This window comes from Watersipora subatra, chromosome 2 (assembly GCF_963576615.1).
Source record: "Watersipora subatra chromosome 2, tzWatSuba1.1, whole genome shotgun sequence".
Lineage (NCBI taxonomy): Eukaryota > Metazoa > Bryozoa > Gymnolaemata > Cheilostomatida > Watersiporidae > Watersipora > Watersipora subatra.
Genome location: NC_088709.1, coordinates 62,969,313 through 62,995,643, shown reverse-complemented (window position 1 = coordinate 62,995,643; position 26,331 = coordinate 62,969,313). Strand labels below are relative to the sequence as shown.

At 33.6% G+C, this 26,331-nt stretch overlaps 1 protein-coding gene across 1 annotated transcript; it reads right to left on the bottom strand.

The window, feature by feature from the left end:
* Positions 1–212: 212 nt before the first annotated feature.
* Positions 213–20,149, bottom strand: LOC137388434 (uncharacterized). The gene is made up of 10 exons (XM_068074920.1): positions 20,042–20,149; positions 15,741–15,797; positions 15,224–15,280; positions 13,049–13,107; positions 7,646–7,840; positions 6,988–7,117; positions 5,084–5,140; positions 3,635–3,769; positions 2,573–2,834; positions 213–508 (listed from the first exon to the last, which is right to left on the bottom strand). The coding sequence occupies exons 1-10, from the start codon at positions 20,147–20,149 to the stop codon at positions 372–374; spliced, it is 1,197 nt and encodes a 398-aa protein (XP_067931021.1). The 3' UTR covers positions 213–371.
* Between the last annotated feature and the right edge of the window lie 6,182 nt (positions 20,150–26,331).

Here is a 26,331-nt window from a genome sequence, read left to right as displayed (position 1 = left end):
GTTGCCTGATCATGTGAAAGGAACAAGCAACTTCCGTACCTTTTTTAAAAACTTCTTGTGTTATTAATGCAGTAAGAAGTTATCTGCTCATAAATAGCGTTAACAAACATATCAAGGTAACGTTTCATATATTTGTGATTGTTCCCATTGTTAGTGAAGAGAGAAAAACACAGTGAACTTAGCGGAAAAGAAGTGAATTTAGCGAAAAAAACAGTGAAATAGTTGAAAATTATGTATAAAAATATGAATTTCTTACCAGACACATTGATGTACACACTGATTAATATTCAGTGACAATGTTTTTACTGTTGCTAATATATGCATATAACATTTCTGATAGCCTTTAAAATAGCTATATCTTACTAAACCAATTATTTAGGATTGTTAGGGTAGTTGGCAGGTTGGAAATTCTGGTGAGGATTGGTCTGTCCAATATCATAGTATGCAGGAGGCTGCTGTGGCTGAGCACTATAACCAACCGGTGGCTGCTGATGTACCAGTGTTGGAGCTAAAACGCAATAATGGTTTATTATACTGGGAAGGCAAGGAAGAAATTAGTAGTTGTCTCTCCTTATCAAAGACGAGTTTCATGATGTGTCAATGATAATAAAACAGTTACACCTTAATAACTACAACTTTTAAACAGTTCACTGTACACCTAAAAGGTTATGTTCTAATTTAGCTATGGTAATTCTCAAACAGGATAGAAGCAGTGTCAAAATCAACCCCTCATTTTCTATGTTTAGAAATCATGTACCAGAAATTAAATTAATTTTTGAATGCAATAATCTTCTCTTAAATAATGTACATAACCTATATATATATATATATATATATATATATATATATATATATATATATATATATATATATATATATATATATATAACTGGTGTCATAGCAACTTCATCATTTTTGTTATATGAGCCCTCTTTTGTAAAGCATTGATCTTTTTATAATCTGGGAGATCGCACAATTGTTTCATGGCAAAAAGTCAACTCTCATTGGCAATGGAAATTTTTTTGACCTCCTTTCCCAAATCTGAGCTGTGTTGATGGGGGTAAATTAGTCAAAATAACGCTGCAAGTAGCATGAATATATACATACAAAACGTGCTATCTGGCTTGATTGGGTATTAAAGCACATAAATTACATAATTTTTTTATTATATATTTCAATACATCAGAGTCTGGGCTTTCGAATGAGCCTATATTCATTACACAAAGAATAATAGAGCTATGAAAAACGGGGTGTCAAAAGTACGTCCTGCAAAAAAACACTTGGTTTAGGTACTCAAAATGTGACGTCATAGTTTTCATTTAGCCTTAGGTCATCAATCCCTTTTGCTGCCATTGAGGCTGCGTTTTTCTGTGACAATCGGTGCTGTTAAACCTGGAGAGCGCTAATAATAACTAAGATTCTAAATAATCAACAATGCCCGCGATCGTGCTAACGCCCCGACCAATACAAACACATGTTCTGGGTTAATTAATTATGCTTCAATAAATGTACTGTCGTTGATAAAGGTATAAAAGGTTTGATCACATCAATTAAACTATGACCTGTGGTTGTGTGGCCCTAGGACTAAATTTCAATCGCATTTTCAAGATCACGCAATGCTTGAAATTAATTAGTCTCAGTTGTCACCCTCAACATCACATTAAAAATAAAGAGCTAGTGCATAATATCATCGGGAAAATATAGCATGGTTCTTGGAGTCTGAGGTACTTATCATAGAAATAATATGTATATGGAGAACTAATGACACTGATTCCTTTGTCATCTTCATTAACTCTCTGAAGTTGTCCTACCTTCGCCTGCCACTAGCGTCATTATCGTCATTATTGTAGTTGATAAATAATCGGTAAGAGCACACAACAACGAATATGATAATTGTGACGTCACAATTTTCGAGACTATGCCAGTAAACTTTTTTGCAGTAGAGCTCTGGGGAAATCCTATAAACACCAACCAATGACTGTCTCACCATGGCAAACAATAGCTATTTGGAAAGCCAAGACTTTGATGTATTGAAATATACAATAAAAAATTATGTAATTTATGTGCTTTAAAAATCTGTTTGAGAGTAGAGGTAATGAAAGTTTCCTGCTACTCTCTATTAGCCTGGCACATTGCTAATGGGATACTTGAGTAAGCTTACTAATAAGAGCTGCGGCCTCTATAGAGCTATACCAATTCTTAAGGTCATGACCAAAAACGCTAGCCTATCTGCTTCCATATACTGACATATATCGTTTGGCCAATTGATCAAGCTCTGTGGCTTAGTTAGTAAGGCATTGGACTGGTGAATGGGAGGGTCCAAGGTCAAATCTCTTGTTTTGCAAGTTTTTTTATTCTACGATAATAAAATAGTTATAGTTGAGCAGACCAACTTTGAGATATATATATACATATATATAGATATAACCTATATATATATAGGTACTATATATCTGTATGTATATATATATATATATATATTTCATGCTAATTACATCTTATATAATTATACTCCATGCTACTTACACTTCATGCTACATAACTATAATGATTTTAGACTCAAAACCGGTACCTGTTGGAACTTGACCAGCTGTTGTGACTTGATAGCCACCCATGTTGACTTGATAAGCTGGAACTGTTCCAGGGTAAACCACATACTGCTGTTGAGTTTGGAGAGCAGGGGCAGCGTACTGCACATGATGGTTTGAGCGAGTTGGAAGGCAGCAACTACAGACAGCTCCACCACAGAGTACGGCACTCCATATCGTGATCACCAACTCCGCAAGAGAGATCAGAACCAAAAGGATGTTCAAGGCCAAAGCAGCCTTTGCTGCCTGCAAACAAGTTTAGCATGTTCTACTTTGAAAATGGGATTGTCAAATATATTTTTAACAACTTAGTGTAAAAGCCAGCCATTTGTTAATGATTCATACAAAGAGCATTAGATCTTCTTATCAACTGTGCAAAGTAAATTTAGTAATGGTTTATTTTGGAAGTGTTTTAACTGCAAAAATTTTGTGAACTTCACTTTCAAGCCTTCCATACCAATTATTGGTGCCTGCGAAAATCCAAAAAGTAGAGTGAACATGCTTGCTGCAGCTAAATTGTGCAGCTTTTGAAGTTTTATGCTTTGGTTGAAAAACTTCGCAAGTCACAAAATATACCGGTAATACACACTAAAGTTGATATATTTATGCCTATTGTTAGGGTTACTGTGAGAAATTAAAATAAAGTAGGTCTTAAGTAATCTTTGACAACCTCGTGTATTCATGTCTGATACAATTGATGATTCCAACTTTGTCCCACTTTGCTTGGTAGTGGTGGATTTGCGGCTACCGCATTAGCCATATTTTGTTTGTCTATTCTCCACGCTAGGTCATCAGCGATAGTACCATCATAAAATACTTCTATGTCAGCTTTTATTGCACAAAAGAATTTGGATAGCTTTTAACTATAACTTGGCTGATTATGAATAATAGATAAAAAGTTTATTAGGTACTTGATAAACTGGCAACTTCCTTGAACACCTAACAATATCGGTTCCTGAGGGGTAGTATTTACTAATACTGGTTAACTTTAGCTCTATCCCTAGTGAGAAACACATTTAATTGTTACTTGAAAGATTGACACTTACTGAGCAAGATATGTAGTAGTAGTAACCTCCACAACCATAAGAAGCATTAAGACCCAAACCAGCGGAAGCCATCGAAATCAGCGGTAAAAAGAATAAAGCGGAGCTGACGATGTTAAGAACCATAGTGGAAGTGATCTAAAATCAAACAAAGTTATATGTGCAAATACAAATATTTTTACTATATCTAATTTCCACCATTGCAACACATAAAACAATTCTAAAATAACAAAATACTTTGAACTAAATAGACTAAATTGACAACTTATATCTGCTGTTTCTGTCTGACCTACTGGAGAGAAAAATAAAAGGGAGCTAGTGTATTTAGACGCAGTAAACCTCATGTATTTTGATTTAGTTTGCACTAAAACCATAACATGTCTTCATTTTAATACATTATAAAGTTTTGCTGTTAATGTCAGAATTCATATTAAGATAATGTATCTGTATCAAATACCGCAGTCTGATTTAGCTCCCTGATTGATATTGTATAAAACCATACAGGTTCATTTAGCTCAGTCATATTGAATATGATCGTTATAATATTGTAAAGGTCTGGCCCCGGTAGCTGAGCCAGCTTTACTTTTCCTAGCAAGGCAGTGCAGTCTGAACACTGGGCCTTCCCCTCATCGGCCTGCCTGACACACCTAGTGGTCGGGTCAGGCCGCGGCTGGGTATCCGCAGTTCAGGCTCACTTGGAAGGCTAGCACGGCCTGCTCTCTGAGACCCTATCTTGGCTAGTTCAGGTCCCGACTACTCACTGGAGGGCCTGATCCCCAATGCTATCGCATTTCTGATCCGGTCCGATCGTAACGTAGCCCACCCCTAGCCTTCCTTAGGTGTCTCCCCCAAGCAGTTCGTGTTTCGAAGCCAGATCAGTTCTGGCGGAAGGATCCTCCTTATGCCAACCAGGCAGGCATCAAACGTAGGCAGTTTATAAGAATAAGTATAGTGTATTTAGCGTATATCAGTACATGTATAACTTCGTCTTGACAGTATAAAATCCGTTAGCAGAATCCCAAAGAGTTGGCTTATGCCTTCTCCTTTTATACTATTTGCTCCGCCCACAATTATATAACATTCATTGTTTCACATCAGGCCTGTGAGGCAGGCCCAGACAATAGGCATAATGGGGTGCTAGCAGGCCTGTGAAGCAGGCCCAAAAATGTAGTATTATATAACAGTTTTACCAGGGTATTATCATACCCGGTAAAGAAATAGGTTAAGAAATATACAACAGGTTACGGTTAACAGTTAACAGGTTAAGAAATATACAACATGTTGCGGTTAACAGTTAACAGGTTAAGAAATATACATAAGTGACTAGGCATAATGTGGTCTCAAGCACAAACATATGGTTTAGTATAGTCCCGTCCTCCACAATATGACATATCTATAGTCTAACCTCACATCACATCCAGGCACAATACCCCTTGTTGGAACATTACTTACCCAGCCTCCAGTGTTATGCTTGACAGCACCGAGCCCGATTCCTCCAACAAGAACAAACTGTAAATAAAGTCAATGTTAGAAAATGTGTTACTAAATGTTCCTTTTTAATTTACAGCTTCACAGTTTTGCAAGCTGGAATAACATCAACCAATGTTAGCATATTTTCATATTTATTTGAAATTGTTTATATTTAGGGCATCAGATCTGTCATGTAACCTAGCTCCATGTGTGGCTGAAGGTGCACACACTAACTCATTATCTTTAGTATTAAACCAACAGTAGTTAAAACTTCCGTGAAATTGTTCTTCAGGTAGTTGAATTCATATAAAAACAAATCTGTTACTTAGAACTATTTTTGCTTTCTGTCACTACCGCTAGTCAGAGATTAACACACCATTGCACTAATGAGACCAGAACTGATACTTATTGCATCACCAACATACCGGTGTGTCATAACATGTCAGTATATTGTTTAAAAAAGAAAACAATGTTTAACACCTGTTCATATTGCTACAAAAGTTACAGCTGTATTTTGTTAAACCTGTTGTGACAAAACAGGCTTTATAACCTGGTAGTCTATGTGATATGATAGACTATGTGATATGGTAGACTATGTGATATGGTAGACTATGTGATTTGATATACTATGATATATGGTAGACTATGTGATATAGTACACTATGTGATATGGTAGACTATGTGACATGGTAGACTATGTGATATGGTAGACTTTGTGACATGGTAGACTATGTGATATGGTAGACTATATGATATGGTAGACTGTGTGACATGGTAAACTATGTGACATGGTAGACTATGTGACATGGTATACTATGTGATATGATAGACTATGTGGTACGGTAGACTATGTGGTATGGTAGACTATGTTATATGGTAGACTATATGATATGGTAGACTGTGTGATATGGGAGACTATGTGACATAGTAGACTATGTGACATGGTATACTATGTGATATGATAGACTATGTGGTATGGTAGACTATGTTATATGGTATACTATGTGATATGGTAGATTGTGTGACACAGTAAGCTGTGTGACACAGTAAGCTATGTGACACAGTAAGCTATTTGACACAGTACGCTATGTTACACAGTACGCTATGTGACACAGCAAGCTATGTGACACAGCAAGCTATGTGACACAGTAGGCTATGCGACACAGTTCTTTCTCATGTATTTAGCTACCAATCTTTATTTCAGCTGCTCAGGCTGACGTTGATTGTTTCTGACTTTTTGACAAATAGACTAGTAAATAATATGCTAATACTAACTAATAACTTGTAGACTCATAGATTGGTTCATTGAATAGATTGAGCTTGCCTAATGTAACCTCAAACCAAAAACCTAGATTTTCTGCTAACAACAGAATCACTTAAAAATCTGTTCCATTACTGACTGCTACGAACTAGCTTACTAACTAAAGCTATAATAAAATTACCATTGTCTACATATGTATACATATATGTGTATTTGTTGTGTTCTCACTGTAATGTTCTTTATTCCAGTCCTGAGTTTACAATGAATTGGTAAAACACATCCCAAGTAAATATGAATAGAGAGCTGTTATAGCAAAAGTATTATCCTTGAATTATACCTTAAGCAAGCAAATTTATTATGTAATTATTCTATAAACAACCAGCTATGTATAATATTATAATGACATAGTAAATTCCATTCACAATGTAATGCATTGATTGTCCATTGTAGTCTCCTAACAGTATCCCAAGTTTGTTTTAATTTTTTGTGTTTGGCAAAATAACTGCTTTTTCATTTTTATACCCGACATGATTGTGTTGTTTTTATGGTTAGCATCATGAAAAAACCATTCTTGTAGATATGAATATTGTAAAAATCATCTTGGTTCATAAATAGGCCTACTCACGTAGACTCCACTCCAAATGCCATAACCAATGACAGAAATCCAGGCATTATTTGTGCTGAGTTCAACAGGTATGAGAATGATTCCGAATAAAATACAAAGTGCTCCCATTACTACTTGAGTGACTGACAACCTGTAAAGAAACATTTGTTCTTAGATCGTCAAAACAGAAACCTCTGCAATCTATGAACATTGAATTATCCTGTAACATATTTTTGCATGTGAACAATAAATTATTTTTTAAACTGTAGCAAACTACCAACTATTTGAGACAATTGTAATCAATTTAATTCAAGCTTTACACTTTTTTGCCTTCGGCAGATTTCTTCAAATTATTTTCTTTATTCTCTTTTATTTTGTGTTGTTCAAGCAGAAATTGAAAAGAGCCGAGACTCATACTGTCTGAATTTTTTTCTGTAAAGCCAGATATAACACTTTATAGATGCTCAGTCAAATTCATATTATTTATTTTTTGTAATTTGTTGGCTAGCATTAGCTATTAACTTTAGGTATCCTAAACCACAAAATTATTTTATCTAAATGGACAGAAATATATTTAAAAAATTACTTATTTTTGTTATATCTTATATCTGATGCTTTTACTAATCACCTACCAAGATACAACTTCGTATTAAATTAAACTACCAAACAGTTTGCTCACCCCTTCAACTGTTTTAGGGCTGCTGCCTTCAGTTTATAACCTTCTCCTGGAGGATTCTGTGTGACAATTGTAACACCAGGTTGTGCAGCATACTGTGGCTGTAGGGACTGTTGTGGTGGTTGCTGTAGTGGTTGTTGTGGCTGCTGCATTTGCGGTGAATGCTCCATTGTGATCGTTAAAGGTCCAGAAGTAACACTGGTAAAGTAAAATAGCATTAAACTCAGTGCTTTATTTGTGTTTTTGTCTATTTCTTTTTTGCTATTACTTGCTGTTTTTATTCTTTTTCCTATTTTGATAACATACATGTAGTAGCACACCATAAAACTCGAATTTTCATTTAAACATTGCACTGAAATACAATTACAGTTAGTGTCATGCTATTTTCAAAAACACAGAGGCATTTTAGTTAAATTAGTAAAGAGACAGAACTACCTTCAACTTGCAAAAAGTTTATAAAGCTGGCTACTTGGTTAGTAAAGTTCAGATCAATTCTTTTTAAAGTAAAATATGCTAATTTATTATAGTATTTTATATAAAGTTTTTGAGAATGTCAAGTAGCAAAAGTCTTACACAACATCTATATATATGTATAGATGTGTAACACAATACAATGTATGTTTTATTGCACCCAGATCATCCTTGGCTGCGGGAATCACAATTGTTGTTATATGCAAGCACATTTCAAATGTTTTTTTCCACAATGGAGATATATGTTTCTAAATGGAGATCCAAACATTAATAAACAGTACTATCCACTTGTGCTTACAGGTGTGAGGAAACGATTATTTACCAATATGTATACACAAAAAATCAATATTAACTTTTGGTCACCCTGACTGAGATTTAACAAATATATTTAGGAAGAAGAGGTTGATTAGTCATTTTCACTAACAATCAGTTTGTTCAGTGTCTGTCACTGATTCTGATGTTATCTAATTTTATATATGGGTAAACTATCATATTATGTTTACTTATCTTGTATTGGGATACACTATCTTCAAAGAATTAACAACTTTTTAATGCATGAAACTGGGTTGTATCTCAATGCATCATCTCAATATGACCCGATTTTCTTTTCATTTGGTGCACGGCGAGTCAACGGCTTTTTTGTCATGAAACAACCAATGAACCAAAACAGCTTAAGTATCTATACTTGATGTTTGCAGTTTTGTAAGATGAGCTATTTAAATATTGAAGAGCTGATTAGTAATACCGAAGCTTAGGCAACAAATGAAAAGCTTTCTAGCATGCGCCGTTTACTTATCTGATGAACATATAGATTTTTTTTAAACCAACCATTGCTAGTTGAATAATCACAATAAGGGTTCAGTTGTGTTGTCTGTTGTGGTACAAGCCAAATATTAATAATATATTATAATAATGATATAGTATAACAAACACTAAATAGATCAAAGGTAAACATGATCAAAGTTTAGTTAGCTGTAAATCACTCTTTACTATCAGAACTTAATCACGGCAAATCGTATTTTCAGTACAACGAAGCAACAATGCAAAAGCACCATTTGCTGTTAATCAATAACCAAAATATCTTTGCCAACGTTCCTCAATAGCTACTGTGAGCATACTGTGCTAAGAGTATGTCTGTAGTCAGCAGGCCTGCTAGTTTTTAGTGAACGGATTTCTTATCACTGCTTACGCTTGTAACATAAATATTGTAACTTCCACACTTGTATTATTTTGTATTATCAACTTGCCATCCCAATATTTAGCTTTACATACCATATACATGTACGTTGTATTCTGGTAGCTAAATTTGTTGCTTTATATCTTTTGCTAGGTGGCATAGTAGCGTATAAAATATAATTTTAAGACCAACAAGTGTCAGAAAATTGAAAATATTTAATAGTATAAGACATTTTCAACCCTCACCTATCACTTTCAACCTAGACAACCTCGTCCTTAAACAACCATTACTTTCAACAATGACAATTTTAATCATCCATCATTTGCTTATATAAATTCTGCATATTTACTTAATTTATTATTTATTTTATATTTATTTAGTTTAAAAAGTTTGTATTGTTGTATCTGCTCATTAGAAATTAAGTCAAAATATGTTTGACTGTTATACTATCACTAAATATCTCATTCAAATTGGGGTTTATTTTTTTCCGCATAAATTTTTAGCCGTTTTGCCCATTTTTCCCTCTTCGCAAATAAATTTCTAACCTGTCAATTTAGGCTCAGTGTTTGTTGGAACATAGACCAAAAAAATCACTATCATTCAAAAGTTAAGCAAATGCAACAGGCACTATATTTTGGCTGCCATAAAAAAACTTGATCAAATAAAGCTCATGACTTATGAAGCCAACTTTAGATGAACCTAAAAATCAACTCTCTTCTTTAAAAGCTAGTATGAACTTTTGGTTTTTAAAATGAACTTTTGAATTATACAACAGGATAAACTCTAAGCTTTGAGAGCTCGGTAAAACTGAATATTTCCTAACTGATAGAAATTTGTCACACTTAGCATCTTCTTTATTTCTATTAAAACTGTGATATTGAGACCAGTTTTATCAGTACAGTTCATGTATTTTATCTGACCACCTGAATGTAGTGTGAGTTTCCTTGAGAGCAAGACACAAGTGAGGCTTGTATCAACAATCACCAACACCGAAGGTTTTTCTTACTAGCAATAGTAGCTTTAAAATCATTGATTGACTATTTCCTTTATAAATATCCGTAGTACTTCAATAGAGTTAATCAAACTTGACTAAATGTTATTTGCAGAAGGTAACTTCAATCTTGTTTTAACGTAGGCCTTAATTGCTCTTTGCTGCTTACTGCTAATATTAAATACTGCTCATGCCTACTATAAAGAAGCCATAAAAAGGAATTCAAAGGCACGAGGGCACACATAGAAAATAGCTCAAAATTCTTTCGCCAACTATTCTATTGTGAATGTGACAACATTACATGCATATGTGACATAATAAGTCTTTTCAAAGTCACTGTCACTGGGTTAGTTAGTAGGAAGTTGTATGAATACAAAAAGGCTTTCCGCAGCAAGTCACAAGACAAACACTCAGGTTGGCTATCAAATATCCCATGTTATGAGAAATACATTAAAATTGAGAGTTTGCAGAGTTTACTCTTATAGCATTTTTAATTGGTCATTTGTAAAGAACTACCAGAGTTTATTTAAATAAATTCATTGTAAATGTTGCAAATATCTTTTTCCATGCCTAATATTGTTAGCACTATTTCAAAATGAGTGCAGCTTTCTCTGCGTTAAAGCAGTCGCTTGTGATGTTGCCTTTCATATTTGGCTACAAACGTATTTAAAAGGTGTTCAGTAAAACCTGCAAAAAGCTTTACCTTAGTAAAAAAGATTTAAAATAATAAACTCACTTAAACTTAATTACATGTACATCATTTTTGTCGGTAGTATCTGCTCGAGGGTTATTCCTAAAACATTTTCGTAGTTTGAAAAACATTGGATTTATTTTAAAGAAAATGTACAAATAAACACTGATGTTCACATGCAAACGAGCATTGCATTTATCTAATACTAGCAGAATGTTCGGAGTTGCGCGGGTGTTAAAAATAATCCTTTAAACAGTGACAGGTAATGTAGTTGCTTGCCACTTGTCATTAGCCTGGCAGATTACCAATGGCTAATTTTAGTAAGCTAATAACCTACTGCCAAAGTTACTAATAAGAGCAAGCATGAAATGACGTTGCACCACACATATAGCGGTATGCGTATTTTCACCCGCATAGCGCCATATATTGTCTAATGAATCCATAAATCTCATGTAATGCAATTAGTAAGATATGTGCCTGGTGAATGGGAGGCTCCAAGATCAAATCCAGCATGAAACGGATATTTCCTTCCTAAACTTTAACAGCACGCAGAAACAAACTTTGAGATTGATATGTATATACCGCTGACTTTTATAGTTTCATTTCTGACCAAATTAATCCGTATGCAAAACATTTAAGCTACTTTCTGTCAGCTAGTTGACCAATTAAAAGGCTTTCACATAGCTAACTGGTTTAGCCTGAACTTAAACAGTTGAGCCTCCCATTATCCAGTTAAAGGAAGTTGCATACAGGTGACAGCATTTAAACTGAAAGCTACTCTATGCAGAGCCTCCAATACCTTAGAACAAGCTCTAAATACAGCCAAAAATAAAATATTAGACTCTCCATAAAAATTGATTGCTGTCTGACGCTCCGAGCTGCTGCCCTGATAACTTAATATTAGGACTAGCTCAAACTAGTTAGAATGTTCTGTGAAGAAAGACACTCCACATTTGGACTAAAAGTTAACCATTTGAAATAATACAACAGGTAAACCACTTCATATTTTTGACTTACATAAAGTATATTTGGAGTAAGTAACTTTTAATGACAAGTCCCTTGCTACTTTAAACTCACAGTTTAAGAACGCTATTTTTAAGTCACTCTGGTGTTTTGCAAAATTGCTAGGAAAACCACCACTCTCTATCTGGCATTCAATCATTTTAACTTTATATAGGTGTCCCTTTAACTGGCTAGCTAATACATAGAGCTTGTTTACTTGTCTGCAATCAAAGTGGCAGATCCTGAATATCTGTTATCTCTGCTTGGACACTTGACTGAGTAGGGAATGAATATAGGCTAACTATTGGCTTTGAAATGAGCAACACTTAATCTGAGATCTAATTATTACTTGTTGATCACATGTTGTTTACGAAAATGTTTTAGTAAAAAGAGTAAGGAAGCATGAGTCATCTGTAGCACTGTCTGTGTAAAAGAATTTTCAGTTTGAACAACCACAATTTGTAATTATCTTTTGCAACAATTGAACTATAATATACATGTAAATATAATCTAAGATGTATCGAAGCCTGAAGGGTGGTACTATCACTTTGGTTTTCATCATCCAAACTAGATTGGAGGATGGAAAAGAAATGAGAGATTGATATTGAACGGTAGTAAGTCTCAAAAGAGCTTGGAACTTACTAACCTCCAATAGCAATCTTTTAGTACCGCCTGACACCTAGTTTGTGTGTATTGTGCTATAATTCCATTTTTGTTGCAAACTGGAAACAGTGTTATCGATACAGAGTCAATGAATCCCATGTCACAGCTTTTGCTGGTGCTGGCCACAGTACGGATGCAGATAAATATGCAAATAAATAGGTTTTTCTGAAGTTGTGTGTAAGTCTTTCAACATTGAGTCCGCATATATCTCATTGAAAATGCCATTCAGCACACACTGAGTTACTAATGTTTATTCAGTAACAAATTTACAAGCACTAAAAGAAACCTACAATACACTTACTAGTAGCTTGTAATCTTTGTAAACTTGATGCAAATGTAAGTAAACATTAACTAGCTAACTAGTACACACGGCTGCTTTAGTTGGCTGAAATAAACTTGGCATACACTAACCTCTCTTGGCTGTATTTGGATCTCGCTATGGCTGAATAGCAAATGATTGTAGCGATTCGCTATGAAATAATCAATACTCAATACATCTTCTTTTCATTATATGTAAACTGATTGCAGGAAGTTTCACGCTTGATTGCGCGAGCTGCATTGAATTATGAATAGCCAATTGTTTTGATGGAGCTTGTCTCTATTCGCTCTCTGAAAAGTGCCCTTACTGATGCTGAGATAAATTACAGTTAACCTTTTATTGAATTAAGAGCTCTGCTAGTTGTATGGGGATGTTTTAGCGTAGCCTAAAAGTATTATAGTTAAAAAACAACAACACTAAGAACCTGTTTCTCACCTGCTTATTAGCTAACTTAGTCCAATGTTCAACATTTTTATTTGTAGCACAACCTACAGGAAAGACTGCACTCACCAAATTAGGGAGACAACCTAAAATATGGTACCCCGCTTTACACAAATGCCTGTCACATTTTAGAACTATTTATTATAAAAAGAAAATAAGCACTCAGCAGCGTGAAGTGTAGCAAACTTGTAGCAGCTTATAGTAAACTCTGAAAGTTTAGAGATTTGGTTGGAATTTTTTGAATAAAGTGCATTACGTTTGATCTTTGCCAAAGGCGAGTGTCTCAAAGCTTTCCATGAGCTGAATTAGCTTGTATTGTAAGTATAACAAAGAGTTACAACATGACCAACTCCTCACACTAACCCATGAACAGCTTGGACAAATGACAATTACTAAAGGCTGGTTGGCACTAAATTTCCATATTAAGGTGTTGTTGTCTCCGCGATTGCTTGTTGACTAGATGCATCGTAAACTGATGGCATCATCAGTTGAGGCAAAGATTAAAAAGATAACAGCTGCCAAGTTTTCCCGATAGTTCTCTGAGCAACCATGACAGCCTACGCAATGCGCACCACTTTGGCGATGGTGGTCGATCGTCACGGATTGCTCGATCTATATTTTTTTCATGACAATTACTGCAGGATTAGTATAGCATGGTTTCTGTGACTACACTGTAGAATGAGAACCCTATACCATAAACTATTCATATTGATGGCAACATGGATAGGTTTGTGATTGAGCTAGCATTTTTATTGCAGATCATCACCTAAGTATTTAGTGATTAACACAAATGTACAGCTATATAGTCCTAAACCAGCCTTAGTGCTGGTTTAGGACTACAGAGACATTTTATTAAGCATGTTTGTTACAGTAGTTGTGCAATCAACTCTTTGACAGTAAAATATTACTTACTTTATTAATGATTAATGTTGGCATTAGAGTGCATGGTAATAAAAATTAATAAATTTAAATTATCAAGTAAAATGGTTGTGTTAGATTGAGCTTGTATGCTAAATATCTTGTGTGTTACCAAAACTCATGGCATAACACTTAAAATTATGTTTAATAAATAATTATTATTGTCTTTTCAAGTGAATTAGCAGTGTTTTTACCATAAATATCTTTATCAGAAAGAAGAGCAAAGCATAAGGAACTGCAAACTACAAAGCAAAAAACAACAAGGAAAGAATTACATTTAATATCACTGAAAGAAACAGGGTGGTGAGATTAATTTATCTCTGTGCAGTTTTGTGCATATATATATCTTGGACATTGTTGCTTTTATAAGTGTAGCTATTCGAGTACTTATTATTTATATATTCTTTTCAGCACTACGCTTGATTGCATTAAATTGTGTTTAGCTGTTCTGTCTTTTCATATTTATAGAGATTGAGTAATAAAGAATCACACCTATTCACCAGTCACCTTGCTTTCAAAATTTACAGTTGCGCATGGAAGCTACATGTATTACTCATTCAGTGTGAGACAACCTGTATGCATAACCCATTTATGCATCTATGCTGACATCTACAGCAGTATTTGAACTCGATAGACCTTATATATGTAGTTCAATTCAGCTTTTACTGAAATAAAAACACGCCTTTAGTGTAATACATGATATGAGTATGTTGCTTCAGTTTAACGACTGTCAGATTTAATACTACATGTTAAACAGTGTATTTGTGTCAATTATCAGTCTGAATTCTCTATCTGAAGGATTTTGGTTAAAAATATGTAGGTTCATTTAGCTCAGTCTTATTGAGTATAATGATTGTTATAATATGACATCCTAGCTATGTACATGACTATTGCTAGTCACCACTTACCCAACGACCAGTAATATGCTTGACAGCACCAAGTCCAATTCCTCCAACAATAACAGACTATAAATAAATTTTATAGTTTATCACAAACTATAAATAAATTTTATAGCATGTGAATAAATAATTTTATAAATTTCACACATTTATATTAATACAAAAATTAATGCAACCAATTTGTGAATTATTACTTTGTCGGCAATTACTGTTGACAAAGTAAGAACTCAGTTGCAAATTTAAGTTTCAAAAAATCCTACACAGAAATATTTGTATGCCATATACATGTATATATTTATATATATTTCATATATAAAGCATATGAAAAGACAAAACGAGCTTGAATAAAGAATAATTATACAGTAAAATGTATTTTATCAACTACCACAGTCAAAGTCTGGCTTTTCAATCTAAATGATATTGGACACAACAGTATAGATTCATTTAGCTCAGTCTTATTGAATACAACGTTTGTTATAATATGACATCATATCTATGCACATAACCATTGCTGTACACTACTTACCCAAACAACAGCTTTATGCTTGACAGCACCAAGTCTAATTCCTCCAGCAAGAACAAACTGTCAACAAAAGTCAACATTGGAAAATTTGTTACTTACTGTTTCTTTATAACTTACAATTTTACAGCCCTGCAAGCAAGAATTAGGCAACCGAGTTTAGCTTATTTTTATGTTTATTGGAGGTAGTTTATGTTCCAAGATGCAGATTATGAGCTCAAACTAACCCCATGTGTTCCTAAAATGGTACGCAGATGTTCAGTGTCTTTAGTAATAAAAACAATTAAAACTTTAGTAGAATCATTACAAAGCTTTCTTTCTATAACGCTAGGCAGAAATTAACACAACAGTAGACTAATGAGACCAGCTCAAATAATTATTGCATCATCAACAGGCTAGTGTGTCATATCACGTCAGTACTTACTGCTTCTAAAGCAAAGTTGTGTATAATAATTATGTCCAGCTTTAACTTACTTTCCATTTGCATGTATATACCTGACATAATTTTATTAGGGTCATGAGCGGACAACTCTAGCGCATAGTAAGATTGCGAACATTCTCATTGTTCATAATGACTCACATAGACTCCGCACCAAATACCATAGCCATAGAATGAAACATTTCAGGCAGAGCCCACACTTCCTTCTACAGCTATGAGAATGATTTCTGACAGAATACAATTTCCTCTCATCATTACTCGAGTGATTGACAACTTGTAACAGAACAAACCTTTTTTACATTATAAAAACGTAAACATTAGTGATTCGTGAGCATTTAAAGATGTTTATCATGTTGAATTGTTTACAGTTGAACATTAAATTAGTGTTTAAAACTATTGAAAGTTTACTAGTAATTAAAAAACGTTAATGGAAATATAAAAGTATATGATAGCAAACTATTTATTATTGTATTAAAAGTTTGATAAACACTTTCAATGCTAGATATTATATGATTGACTTCAATGTATAAATGGTTATGTGTGAAGCAAAAATCTTCATTTCATCCTCGCTTCTAACTTTTTTTTTTGACGTATTCCTTTATGTTATTTTGTGTGCACTCTTTTATTTAACTGTTGAAGGGCAGCAGGATTAAAGATTTAATTTATAGTGTCTGTAATTTTATCCCCTTCTTATGTAAAACTATATATAATACTTTGTAAATGTTTTGTTGAGGTTATATTATTTACCTCTAATTTTTTGATTTGATAGCTTAAGTTAAAGCTTTTAGTTTCTAAAACTGCAAAAGATAAATTAATAAATAATGCGAAAATATTTACATTTGATAGCTGAAATTATTTTATCAAAATTAGCACAATAGGTAATTTTAAAGTTAAGATACTTTGTTATAATTATGTGATATTTGAACCATTTACTGACGATCTACCCAGATATAACTTTGTAATCAATTAGGTAACCAAACAAGTTACCCACTTCTTGATCTATGTCAGAGCTGTTGCCTCCAGCCTATAACCTTCTTTTGGATGAATCTGCATGACAATTGTAACATCAGGCAGTGCAGTATTCTGTTGCTGTTGTGGTTGTTGTAGTGGTTGTTGTAGCTGCTGCTGTGGTTGTTGCTGTTAAATTGTAGTTGTTAGAGACTCAGACGTGGAACTAATATCCAAAAAACCAAAAAACTTAATACTTCATTTTATTTTTCTTCCAAATATCATTCTTTCAATTTAAACATAACAGTATGTCATAAAATTTAAACTTTTCTTTTAGTGGTGCAGTGGGATGAAATGTTAGTTATTTGAACGCTATGCTAAAGAGTATAAATTTTTTCAAAATTTTAGATAAAAATAAATTTTACCTGAAGTTCAAAAGAAACTGGCTAGTCATTTGGTAGTTAAAGTTCAGATAATCCATTAGAAAAGCTTTAGTAGAATGACTTCTCATTTCAAGTTTTTGATTGAATTTTTGATGCGTTTTTTGTGATTTGTTTAAATATATACACACTTTATAAAATGAATAGTAATGTTTACTGAAGCTCGAGTCTCCTACTTGAAACCTAGTAGTTCGAGTACTCTCCTCAAAATTTTTCCAATGGTGTGCTTTTTTGTAACTCAATTATGCTTGCTTCAGTGTGAGCTTAGGCAAGCCACATCTGATGTGTATTTTCCATTGATTACTGGAATTTTTGTTATATGCCAGCACTTTTCATTCACTTCTAGAATTGAGAGGTATTGGTTTCGGGGCAGAAACCTTAGCTTGACTAGACATTACCATTTGCTTGGCTTAAAAAATAAGATTAACCTTTTGTATGCTAAGAAATCAAAAATAAACTTTGGTCTAGCTGACTGAGACTCAGCAATTATATTATATTTAGTAGGAAGAGCTTGATTAGTCATCTTCACCAACACTCAGTTTATTTAGTGTCAGTGACTGATTCTGATGTTACCTCATTTTGTATTTGTATACACTATCTAAATTGTTATCTCGTCTTGTGTTTGGAAGCCCAATCTTGTCTTGTTACTTTTATTTGGAGTAAAAAACACTGTCTTATCTTGATTACTTGTCTAGTATTAAAAACGCTATTGTAACTCATTACCTTATCTTGTATTTAAATATGTGATTGCGTCAAATATTAGTTGATTCTAAGAGAAAGTATTTTTTTTGTCCTTCAGTTGAGATGTTGTTTGCTGTGTTGGGGATCTCACTGTCAAGATATTCAAAGATTAAATCGACAAAAACTGATCGAGGTGAAAACGCTCAGGAAAAAATAAATGCCAAGACTTGCCTAAAGCGATGTACCTAGTGATACAACTGTTCTCTATCTCTCATATTCACATCGACTATTGTGACAAGTCTAGTCCTACGCAGCTCTATTGGCACTTACATGTATTTTATTTTGTATTTGCTCATGTTGGCTAAAATGAAATTTTAAATCCATCTACAGATAAATTATTATAAAAGTCTCAAACGCCTCAAATAAAGAAAATTAAAAACTCGTCATATCAGTTTCCTCTAAGTACTGTGTAAAAATTTAATAACTGACTAAGATTCTGCCGGTCTACGGTAATTAGGTCGTTGAGTCAACTTATTTCATCGGGGCCTTTGTATCAGCCAAGTTCTCAATTGCTACACCCACTGGAAGCTACGCGCACATGTAGCTACAAAATAAAATAAAAATGCCGCCATGTTTAAAGAGAACATGTTCGAATATATGCCGAAACCGACTGCACCCCAAAAAGTCATGTATAGTCAACGTTATCTAGTCATTAGTAGTATCAAGTTGTAGAAAAATCTTACTGGTCACATTTGATTAGTTAATTCAAGTACAAAACAAATTGTTTAATGAGTTGATCAAATTAGTGAAAAGGGTTAATAAAGCCATTCTTGCACCTGGTTGGCAGTTTGTAGACTCAAATGTTTTTACTTAGTAGGATGGAGCATAACATTATTTTAGCTTATTATTTTGCCTGTTGGACTGGAGTCGAACTATGCAAAAGTACCTGTCAATACAGATCTGATTCCACTTCATAAATCTGTTTATCAAAGAAAACTTCAGCACAGATTGCAACAGGGCTATGATGTATTCAATATGTTCTGCAAATCATGTTTTGCATTCTCTTCAACAATATCGTCTTATTATATGATGTTAACAAGCGAAAAACTTTTTATCGCAGCATAGTCTTTATTAAAAACATCCATCCAAGTCGTAGCCATTCACATAGTTTCAGTTCATATAATAGGACAAACTAATCTACTGCAGCAAACTCAAAACAAAACATATCATGGTTTGTGCAGCACACACTTATGTCTTTCTTTCCCATTTAGGTCAGTTTCTAGACCAGCATGACTGCTCCGCTAAAGAACCACATAAACATCATGTAACAACAAAACAAATGTAATAAATGTCATTTATATATATGTCGCTCTAATGCGTGTCTACTGAAAGCTTTCAATTTGAGAATTAGATAGATTGCGAGTTTAAATTTTAAAATGAATAAACATTTAACAAAAGCATAAATGTGCAAAGCCAACAATTCAAAGCTTTGTTTCTGAGAGTTAAAGAAGAGCATTGATCAATCGATTTTCCTCACTTTCTACGATTGATAAATGAACACAAATCCTAATCATGCATCTAATTTACTAGCAAAAATTGCCAAAGAAACCTTTAAGCTAATGTTATAATTAGATGAAACGACAAAAAGTTAGGAAACAAATAAAAATTTAAGAAATGATGACTCATGGTAGCAAAAATTTATAACTTTGCTTATTAGTAGATGTATTCATGAGTACTAAAATCATTACCGTTAGTTTAGAATATAAGTATAGGATTCTCAAAGTTGAAGATAAACTTACCTCTATTTTCCTATCTTCTTCTGCAGCATTACGCTGCTGACACCGGTAAGTGTCAGCAGCGTAACCAAGACCTAACCAAGACCTGTCTGTCTCAATCTTTAACCTCATGATGCTCAGAAAACTTTCAGTCACCTTCGCTGACCTGAACATTAATAAAAAATCTTTATCGTCAATAAAATGTGTCGGTGCGGTAATTCAGTAAATTAATGATGCCATTATTTCAGTAAATTAAATATTGATGCCGATGTATGTAGCTACGAGAATCTACTACTAGTCGATGCGTGTAACTAACTAACAATAGAGTAAAATTTCTAAGAACAAGAATTTTCCAAATCACAGACAACGTGTTTTACGAGCTATAGCATTTAATATGACCTATTTAAAAATTTCGTGCTGATTATTGGCTAAAAAAGATATCTTATATTTATATCTCATGGAATTTTTTCATGTGTATCACTCGTTATGTCATGAGTAAAACACCCGCTTGAATCTGAGCATTTTAAAATATGGCCTCATTCAAACGCTTATATTTCTAGACAGGGTTAGTCTACAAAAACAAAAATGACATCAACTTCCAGCAGATGTTTTAGCCTTTTTTGGTTCTAATTTTATTTGATTGACTTTGTTTACGCAATCACATCTTAAATACACTATCTTGTCTGTTACTGCCATACTAGTAGTACTTGTCATACTACCATAACTTATTATTGTGTACACTATCTTTTATTGTTGCATTTATTTGTAATGAAAACCACTATCTTCTTTTACTACCTCATCTTGTATTTGAATAAATTCTCTTGTTTTGCTCACAGGTCTTGTATTAGGAAACTTATAGCTTCACAACCTAACCTGAGATGTATGTCATTTTACATTGTATATAATTGCGTGCTCGAGATGACACTACTTTTTTCATTTGGAGCATTGCGATAAAAATTGCAGTTCTTTTTCAAACAACCACTACATCAAAGCAGCTCAAATAACTAAACCTCTAGTTCTCAGCTCCATAGTTTGGGCTGTTTAAGCATTGGAGAACTGATAGGTATAAAACTAATAAGTATGAAAGGATTGTAAAGAATAGAAAGTATTTCACTTTCCCTAAATATATGGTTTTTGACAATCTTTTAAATTTAGTGCGATACCAAATAATGGACAATAAATGATAAAATTTTTTGCAGAATTCGTTTACATGTCAGACAAATTGACAAATCTTCTTTAAACACAGTGACTGCTAGCTAAATTATGACACTAAAGGTGTAGCCCGCAAAAATGTATCTACTGATATATTGACCTACATGTACTAGTAAAATACATATAGCTGATGCGTACATTATTAATGGTTGTGTCAGCTTATCAACTCTTGCACACAGCAAAGAAAACTGTAAGTTGACCATGCGGGCTCAGAGTTTTTTTGATTGGCTTATTGACTTGTGATAGACTGACAAACTTAGAAATACAAAGTTACCAAAGTGGGCACAGTGTTCATATGACCATGGACAACCAAGATCAAATAGAAATTGAGCAGATGCAACAAAGAATATACTTTGGATGCCATAACAAAGATTTAAAAAACACAACTCACGGCTTTGGAACTGAACTTTGAGATTAAACAACAGGGTATTCTCTGAGCATTTGCAAGAGTGAACATGAATGCTTTCTGGCAAACTAACATAAATATATCACACTTAGCCTTACATAGGTTGAAGCCCATTAAAACTGTCCGATTGAGTCCATTTTTTCAGTATATTTAATGTATTTCATCAAATTGCCTAAATATAGAGGAACTTTCCTTGAAAGCAGAACACAAGTTAAACTGGTAACCACACTCATCAGCTTTTAAAATTACTGTTACCTTAACTGTTACCTTACCTGTTAACTGTTACTTTAGAATGACAGTTTTACTAGTAGTTATGACAGCTTGAACATCATTGATTATATGCTTCTTTTAAAAAGACCCATAGTATTTTAAGTTTCAGTTTCCATCAATAGACTTTTAATTGCTTTTACTTGCTAAAAAATTTACGACAATTTTCGGACCTTAAATCCAGATAATAGAGCTATATAACTAAATCTAAATAGTTTAACAGTAACTTCTTTTGGGCAACAAAAAACTAAAGAAGATAATATAATTTTCATGTTCTTTCTTCGCTATTACTAACAGCTTTTCATTATATAGAAAGACATGATGGTGTTTTCTGCTGCTAAATGTGGCACAATCTTAACATTGCCAAAATTTTTTCTAGCACATGATGTTCCAGTAATAGAGTTAATCATGTATGAATAATTGTTGTCAGTAGAAGATAACTCCAAGTTTATAAATTTGTATAGGCTTTAATTGCTTATTGTGTGTCGACTGCTACTGATAAATATGGCTCATGCCTACCATAAAAAAAACATTAAAAAAATTCACAGGCCTGTGGGCCCATATAATGTAGGACACCACTAAAAAACTATCCTTTTTAATAGTCTAATGCAAATGTGCCAGCATTACTTGTGTGTACAACATGATAAACCTTTTCCAAGTTGCTGTCAATAGGTTGGTCAGTGATAAATTATGTAAATATACAAACAGCCCTTCCGCAGTGGGTCACAAGACAAATACTAATATTGACTATCAAATATCCCATATTAATAGAAATACATATTTACTCTGAGTTTGTAGTGTTTACTATCGATCAGCTTCTACGCTGTAGTAAAATATGCCAAAGACCTGCTATTTAATCAGGTATTTAAAGAACTACCAAAGGTAAGCAATGCTGGTGTTATTCAAATAAACTTGCAGTAAGCATTGTAAGCATTGTTTGTCACACCTGATAATGTTAATACTGTACATTATGTTTTATTACCATATTGTACAACTATGTTGCAATACCGAAGTTGTATGTGACATTGCTTTTTAGAGCTGCCAATGAAATTTTTAAAACTTTGTCATGCCCAGGCTTATTAAGAAAAAAATGAAATGACAACTGTGCTTAAATTCGCTTAGATCTTTTTTGGATATTACTATCTGGTCAAGGGAAAATCTTTAATTTAATGTTAATTAAACATTTTTTTGTTTCCTAGCAAAGAATATACAAGTACAACCCATTAATCATGCTTAAACTGTTATTACCTTAATCTAATATCATAAGCTACTTGTGGTAGGTTTATTTCTATTTAGTTTCATCAGTCACACAAAGTGTTTGAGCTAACGTCTGTGAGCTATTTGACCGATTAGGATGCTTTTGGAATGCTACTGGGTTTAGCCTTAGCGTAGTCAGTTGCCTCTTATGTTATCAAGTTAACCCTTTTACAGGTGGTGCGACATTAATGTCGTTTTGCGATATCGATCCTAGTGGGTGGTGCTACATTAATGTCGATATCGTACGCACTACGTATTAAGACTTAATACTGGTCTGTCTTCATTTTTCTAATCATTTAAATACATTATAAAGTAAAAGAACACATGTGGCGACTTGAATAACTACATTTTAGCCATGTATCTTTTCATTTCAATTTGTTTTGGGGCGATCGTTATCAAACGTCGTTCAATGTTTTTTTATTCAGTAAGATACTAAGCCTTTTCCACCGAATCGAATTTTATGCTTTTAAATGAACAAAAGAACTTGCGTGTCTTGGTCTGTGTTTGTTATTCTATCAAATTAAATACTTTCAAAGTAAAAAACACATGTGAGGACTTGAATAACTGCATTTTAGACATTTATCTTTTCATTTCAACTTGTTTTGGGCGATCGTTATCAATATTGATGTGTTTTTTTATTCGGTAAGATACTAAGCCTTTGAAAGTGTGGTTCTTCTTGTAAGATGCTTTATTTGTAATATAAATACAGAATATGTTTTATTCAACAATATAACATTATCACAAAAACAATCAAATTTTTCAATTTTCCTAAAAATTTACATGTGTAAGGGTAGTTTAGATAGCTCATATAGGCACAAAGGGCATAAAACTGTTTGTACAGTGCCTTGTTATATGATACAAACCTATCATACAACCATAGTGTAGCAAAAAATATCATTTCAATAAAGTTTCAGAATTTTCATTTTTTTGAAAAATTAATTCACCCATGGCGAGCTGATATAGGTTCAAAAACTCACCTGCGAAAGGGTTAAGTATAATTTCATGCAAGAGATGCCATTTGTGTAGAGCCCAATCTAAAATATGGGACATCTTCAAACCAAATACTTGTATTGTATTTTAATGCATTAAGCAGCTGCAGTGATAACTTAATATTAAAACTACATGTAGCTCAGATTAGTTAGAGTTACCCATGAAGAAAGAAACTTGACATGAAGACATAAAGACAACGCTTGTGACTCATACAGTAGCTGGATCATTTTATATTTTAAAATTTAAAAGAAGGAAACTTGAAAAACCCATGAATATTTTTACCGGCTATGTTTAACTGTTTAATAGCTAATTTTAAAGCAGTTTCAAGTTTGCAAAATTGTTAAGCGATCTCCCACATCCTCTCCAGATTCCCATTTACCTAAAATTTATATATCAGTAGACTTATAACTACCTAGCTAGTATATACAGTTCTATAATTAGTTGATAGGAAGCCGATTGGCAGATCACTCACCTCTCTTGGCTTTTTCTGTACCTTACTATGACTGAGTAGAAACAGCTTTAATGATTGGGTATAAAATAATCAATACTCGACATCAACACGGGAGATAAACAGTATGCATTCATTTTACTGTGTACATTGAGCTCTACTTGCAAGCTGTAAAGCGTTATAAAAAACACTTGTTTTAACTGGTTCTAGTTTTATTTTGGCGCTTTGACGAGCTTTATTACTTGTGCTGATAGATGTAAATTGGATGTGACCTACTATGAAATAAAGAACCCCATTGTTTGTATGAAGAAGTTTTAGAGCACTCTAAAAAATGTTAGCATAAGCATCAACAAATTAAATAAACAGTTCTTCAGTTACTCAACACAGTTACTTACTGCAATGTTCAACATTGTCATATGCAGCACTTACTTAGGTGAATGACTTCTCAGTTATACAACACAACTTTTTGTCAACTTTTACATTGATTAAGTTATAATTTATTTATAATCATATTAAAAAGAAATTTTATACCTGGTGTCACGGCACTTTGTGTCAAAAGCAGTTGTAGCTCAAAGCATATGTTCTTAATCAAAGAAATTATCAGTAAGCATACAGAAGAATCATCTTTTATTATCACATATAAGATTTATTCAGTAATTGAAGGAGAATAGACTTTAGTACATGTAAGTGTAAATATATGTTGAGCCTAATTTCAGTACTTGCAAACTTACAAAATTAAAGGAAACAACCTATAAATATTTTATCATGCTTTATATAAATACTTGTTATATTTTTGAATAAGTTTTCATTATGACAAAACATTCATTAAAGGTTGACTCGCAACAAAATTTACATTATGGTTATTTGGTATCAAAAGGTCCACCATGTCTTACTCTGCTGTGTTGTAGGTTCGAAATATGTGGAAATGTGATTGCATGCTCTTAAAAGCTCAAAAATGAACGGGTAATCACAGCCATCATGAAAACGACTGTAGATTGGAATCCCTCTCAAAAATGGCTCAAATATGACATAGTTGAACACAATTTGCTTCTGTTCACACATTCATGCAACCTCATTCATCAAAATATTCTCACATATATATCTAAGGCATTCAATAAAACCATGTCATTGTTCGTACGCGCCTATTTAATTATCATTGTAATACAATCACTTTGAGCACTATATCTCAAAACCTAGCCTAAAAATCAGTTTAATTCTACAACTTTAGCTCGAGAGGGTGCATATCATCCTCTGATAAACATGAGGAGCTTGTTGTTCACTTGTGATGGTTGAAAAGTGCTGCAGAAATTGTTTGCCTCATTTGGCGAGAAATGTGGGTCATTTGATCAGAATATGACTAGATGATTAGACCAAACTGAAACGAAACTGTGAGTTAGCGAGCATCTATATTTGATGACAGGATGTCAGGGTGGCCTAGTGGTAGCGCCTTTGCCTGGAAACTATGGGTTTGGTGGTTTTATTCCTGCTTAATGCCGATCTGACAAAACGCTCTCAGCAAGCTTTCAACCCTAAATTGCTGGTCTTTTGAAACTATGTAGACCCAAACTTGGAGGCCCCCTGTACCGCACTGACAGTGTGGGCTCGTTGAAGTGAAGTACTGAACCACTGGCAAGTGAAATGGCTACCTGGTTCTGTCAGACTGGACGTGTTGCAAAATGCACCCTTTCGGGTTAATGTGACAGTTTCAGAAGAAGCCCTTGATAAGTATTAGGA

Excerpts from the sequence above, each read along its gene's own strand:
- LOC137388434 (XM_068074920.1), bottom strand. The coding sequence starts at position 20,149 with ATGAGGTTAAAGATTGAGACAGACAGGTCTTGGTTAGGTCTTGGTTAC. Across the intron at positions 15,798-20,041 it reads AAGAAGATAGGAAAATAGAG|TTTGTTCTTGCTGGAGGAAT; the intron begins GTAAGTTTATCT and ends TTTTGTTGACAG. Across the intron at positions 7,841-13,048 it reads TCCAAATACAGCCAAGAGAG|TGTTACTTCTGGACCTTTAA; the intron begins GTTAGTGTATGC and ends TTACTTTACCAG.